General features: G+C 38.6%; 1 protein-coding gene across 1 annotated transcript; it reads left to right on the top strand.

Annotated features, from left to right (window-relative positions):
* Positions 1-1,286: 1,286 nt before the first annotated feature.
* Positions 1,287-3,053, top strand: LOC104600864 (phosphoenolpyruvate carboxylase kinase 1). Its single transcript, XM_010264009.3, has 2 exons — positions 1,287-2,110; positions 2,628-3,053. The coding sequence occupies exons 1-2, from the start codon at positions 1,333-1,335 to the stop codon at positions 2,681-2,683; spliced, it is 834 nt and encodes a 277-aa protein (XP_010262311.1). The 5' UTR covers positions 1,287-1,332; the 3' UTR covers positions 2,684-3,053.
* The last annotated feature ends 1,220 nt before the right edge of the window (positions 3,054-4,273 follow it).

Raw genomic sequence — 4,273 nt, 5'->3', positions numbered from 1 at the left:
AGATATTCTCATTTTTTATCATTGGAAAAAGTTTGATGGACAGCTTATGGCCTCGTGAATAATGATAGTTAAATAAATTACTGAAAAAACAAAAATCATAAAGGGTAAAAAGGGAAAATAAAATGATGCTTTTTGATTAAAAATTAGTGTAGGCCTCATGAATAATGATAGTTAAATAAATTAATTATAGAAGGTAAAAAGGGAAAGTAAAATCAGGCTTTTTTTAACTAAAAATTATTACCATCCTCATTCTTAAATCAAGGTTTAAGAGTGATTATTTCAAGTCCGGCCCGCAAACTTTCAGGCTGCACTTATTATTAGTTCCAAACACTTTAGGCCCGGCCCAGACCCAACCCAAAATAAATAGTAGACAACTGTGCATCTTATTTCTGGTCGACTTTATAATAACTAAATTAAAGTTGATATAATAAACAAAACATGGCCTTAGGTCATTTTTGGGAGTATTTATGTTAAAAAGAGTGCTTAATGAGTAATTGCGTAAAAACAAGTGCTTATTTGTATAAACATTTATTTTATATTAAGCATTTGGTAGTCTTTTTTCAATAAGCACTTACGTAAGCATTTATAAATATTTTGTTTTTATTTTCTTTCAAATTTTATGAAAGTAATTTTTTATAAAAATACTTTTACAAAAGTATTTTTATAAAAGCATTTTAATAAAAGTATTTTTATGAAAACATTTTTATAAAAATACTTTTATAAAATTCAACTAAAAATAATGTTATAAATGGTACTTTAGGATTCAACTAGAAATAAATTCGAAAAAAAAATTAAATAAATGCTTATTAATACTTGAACTGAAAATAAACACTTAATTTCGGACTTATTTCTCAAACAAGCAATGGTGCAACATGCAAGAAAACAATGGCAATCCTCGTAATTTTTAGCTAATATCCGTGCAAGACCAAATACTTTGCTAACATCCTCGTACGTAACCACCATAAAATAATAAAAATCTTCTTTAATTTTATATTTATTGTTATTAAATATTAATTTTCCCTAATCAACCGGTTTTGTTCTAATTTTCTGTTCCCCCACTAACTGATGCAAAACTTCCCGTCCAAGCATGGGGCATTTGTGTAATTCTTGGCAACATCAGACCTAAATCGAATAAAGGAGAAAGCTCAGGAAATGCCAGATGGAGGAGCTACAGCCTTTAATACGTTGCGTGGACGGTTGTCATTGGTGGGAGCTAATGCAAGCGAATATTCGTTCAAGAAATTCGAACTTGCCTCTGCTTTTAAATACGGAGTGACCGGAGAAGGGATCCTTAGACCAGAACAGGTTTTAGGGAGCAACAAGACATAGGAGATGTGTGAGGGTTTGCAGAGGGACTACCAGATTTGCGAAGAGATCGGTCGGGGAAGATTCGGTACAGTCTATCGGTGCTTCTCGCAGGAATCCGGTGAATTCTTCGCTTGCAAGTCGATCGACAAGCGTCTTTTGGCCGACTCCATCGATCGAGAATGCTTGGAGAAAGAAACCAAGATCATGCTCCTCGTCAGCGGGAACCCTAACGTTGTCCAACTCTTTAACGTTTACGAGGACGACGCTTATCTTCACATGGTGATGGAGCTCTGCGGCTCTTCCGATCTTTACGAGCGTGTTTCCAAGAGGACTTTCTCCGAGGCTGAAGCGGCTGCCGTTATGTCGCCGTTGATGGATGCCATCGCTTATTGTCATAGGCGTGGTGTTGCTCATCGGGATATCAAGCCGGATAATGTGCTCTTTGATGATCGCAACATACTGAAGCTCGCGGACTTTGGTTCAGCCGATTACTTTCACGAGGGGCGATCCATGAGGGGGATCGTTGGGACTCCTTACTATGTGGCGCCGGAGGTGCTGTCCGGAAGGGATTACAATGAGAAAGTGGATGTGTGGAGCGCGGGGGTCATTATGTACATAATGTTGGCCGGAATCCCTCCGTTCTACGGTGAGTCAGCGACTGAGATATTCGAGGCGGTGCTTCGTGCCAATCTTCGTTTTCCGACTCGGATCTTCCATTCTGTTTCCCCGGCGGCCAAGGATCTTTTACGGAGGATGCTTTGCAAGGACGTCTCGAGGAGATTCTCTGCGGAGCAAGTTTTAAGTAAGTGTATTTTCCTTCCAGTGTTTTTTCAACTGGTTGACCATGGCAACACGTAAAAATAACAGATTATTCTCTCTCCCCGTTTTCAGAAATTTCCCTTCGATTTTTCCTAGGGTTTTGTAATTGATTGATCATTCTTTCTCTTACTTGAACCCCTAACAAGTGTTTTCAGTAGCCAATCTGTGTTTTTCTGTTCCTTTTCTTTTTGCAGTTTATGGTTCAACCATGATCTTCTCCTTATTTTCCAACTCTCTCTCTGGTTTAAAATTTAACTTAAAATCGTCCCAGAATTAGAACTTCTTTTTTGGTTTCTCTGTTTTAGTTGATATTTACTCTTGGGGTGCTCTGCATCGTTGCTAGCTGGTTTTGGTGGGTTAGAGTGCGATGTTTCGGGGTTCTTTACATTGGAAATCTTGCTTGTTGGGAGACTGATGATCTCCTTGTGCTGTAATTTTGCTCATTCCTTGACGGGACTTTTGTGTGGAAGACTGATCTCTGTTTCGTTTGGTTATTTCAGGACATCCATGGATCACAAGTGGAGGAGGAACGAGATTGCTGAGCGACTTGGCTTAGAGCAAAAGAACAGAGGACCGAAAAAAGCGACTTCTATAAAAAGTGTAAAGCGTGTATCGGATCGAAGGAGGTGTTGAGCTATTGTACATATGCGCTTGTAGACGTCTCGTGTGGACTCGGGCTCGGCTCTTCTTGGAAGTCAGATGGTTCCAGAAACCGATTATTCCAAGCAAGGAGTGGAAACTCCAGGAAAACAGCAAAACAGTTAAACAGGACATCGGAGACTCTGAAATCAGCCAAGACGGAGCACTACTGTTTTGTTTCTTTTTTTTTTCCTTTGTTTTTTGTTGTTGAGCGAGTTGTTTGAGAGACTTCTGGAGGAAGAGACTGTAGATATATACGAAGTTGGTAATGAATACGGTTATGAAAATCTCCCCTTGTGCCATGATTCATGAATCACATAATTTTTTTACTTTTTTGGTTTTGCCTTATGGTTGAAGAAAGGGGTTGAATGAACAGCAGCAGTGCAGTGCAACCACTTCGCTAGATGATGAAATGAAACCGTAATTAAACCTAGTGTGTTTGCTTTAAGGAAGAGACGGGACAAAATGCGTCCCACTTCGAAGAGTATATTCTAATACATGACATGGTTTATGCTTTTTCTTCTGGGCAGTCGACGCGGGGGAAGAAGCTAAGTTTGTGCCACCTGGCAAGCTTCTAGGTTTGTGGTACCATTTCGGTGCGGACCTACTAAGCTGCTAGAAACACGTAATGAATTTATGCCATGCCATCTGTCTGTCATATGCTTGGGAATATATTTTTAGGAAAATCCTCGTAAATTTTGCGTGGTTTTGTTTGTTAGCAAAAGCTACAGAAGACATGGGAGTTCAGATGTGTAAAAGGAAAAGAGTAATTCCGTTCCCGTACCCTTTCCGTAATTTTCTTTTGGTACACAACCCTTTTCCGTTATTTGGAAATAATTCAATTTTTCAATAGAAAGAGGAGTTTGGAAATGAGAGTTGGGCTTTATCATGGTCCCCGCGGCCCACTTTGTTCTCTCGTATGATATTGACTTGCAAACTTTGTTGTATTTATTTAATTGATGATAAGTGGTTTTGGTGATATCTCCATGTGATGATATGCCGGTGGAGTCGGCAGGAGGAATCGCCGCTCTAGATGTGTTAGGAGCCCGGCCAACCGCCTTATATTTCGCCGGGTTCAACCAAAAAAAAAAACACGAATTAATGGTTAAAATTTGAGTTTTATTTGTTTAAGTAGATGTGTTGGACTTCGAAGGTCCCATATTATACATCAAAGTAATCGTTTCAAATGTCAATAGGAATTGGTAAGGCTGCAAATGGATGATGGATGGGATTGGATTGGATGTAAGGTAGATCTAAAATTCAATTCTTTTATTTTGGATTTCAATATGCAATTGGATATTGAACAATTCGATTCGGGTTGCTACCTCATTGATTCGGCAATAAAATTCCTCTTCCTCAAAAAACAAACTGACGGTGGTTCAATTTGTATAAAATCCCATTGGCTACGGTTTATAACTAGTAACGAAATGAAGTAATAAAATATTAGGGGTCCTTTTGATTGGTAGTTGGGATTAAGATTGAAATTAGAATCAGAATGGCTTATTTT

The sequence above is a fragment of the Nelumbo nucifera genome, chromosome 3, assembly GCF_055504915.1.
Source record: "Nelumbo nucifera cultivar China Antique chromosome 3, China Antique-T2T, whole genome shotgun sequence".
Classification (NCBI taxonomy): Eukaryota; Viridiplantae; Streptophyta; class Magnoliopsida; order Proteales; family Nelumbonaceae; genus Nelumbo; species Nelumbo nucifera.
This window is presented reverse-complemented; position numbering and strand designations above follow the sequence as displayed.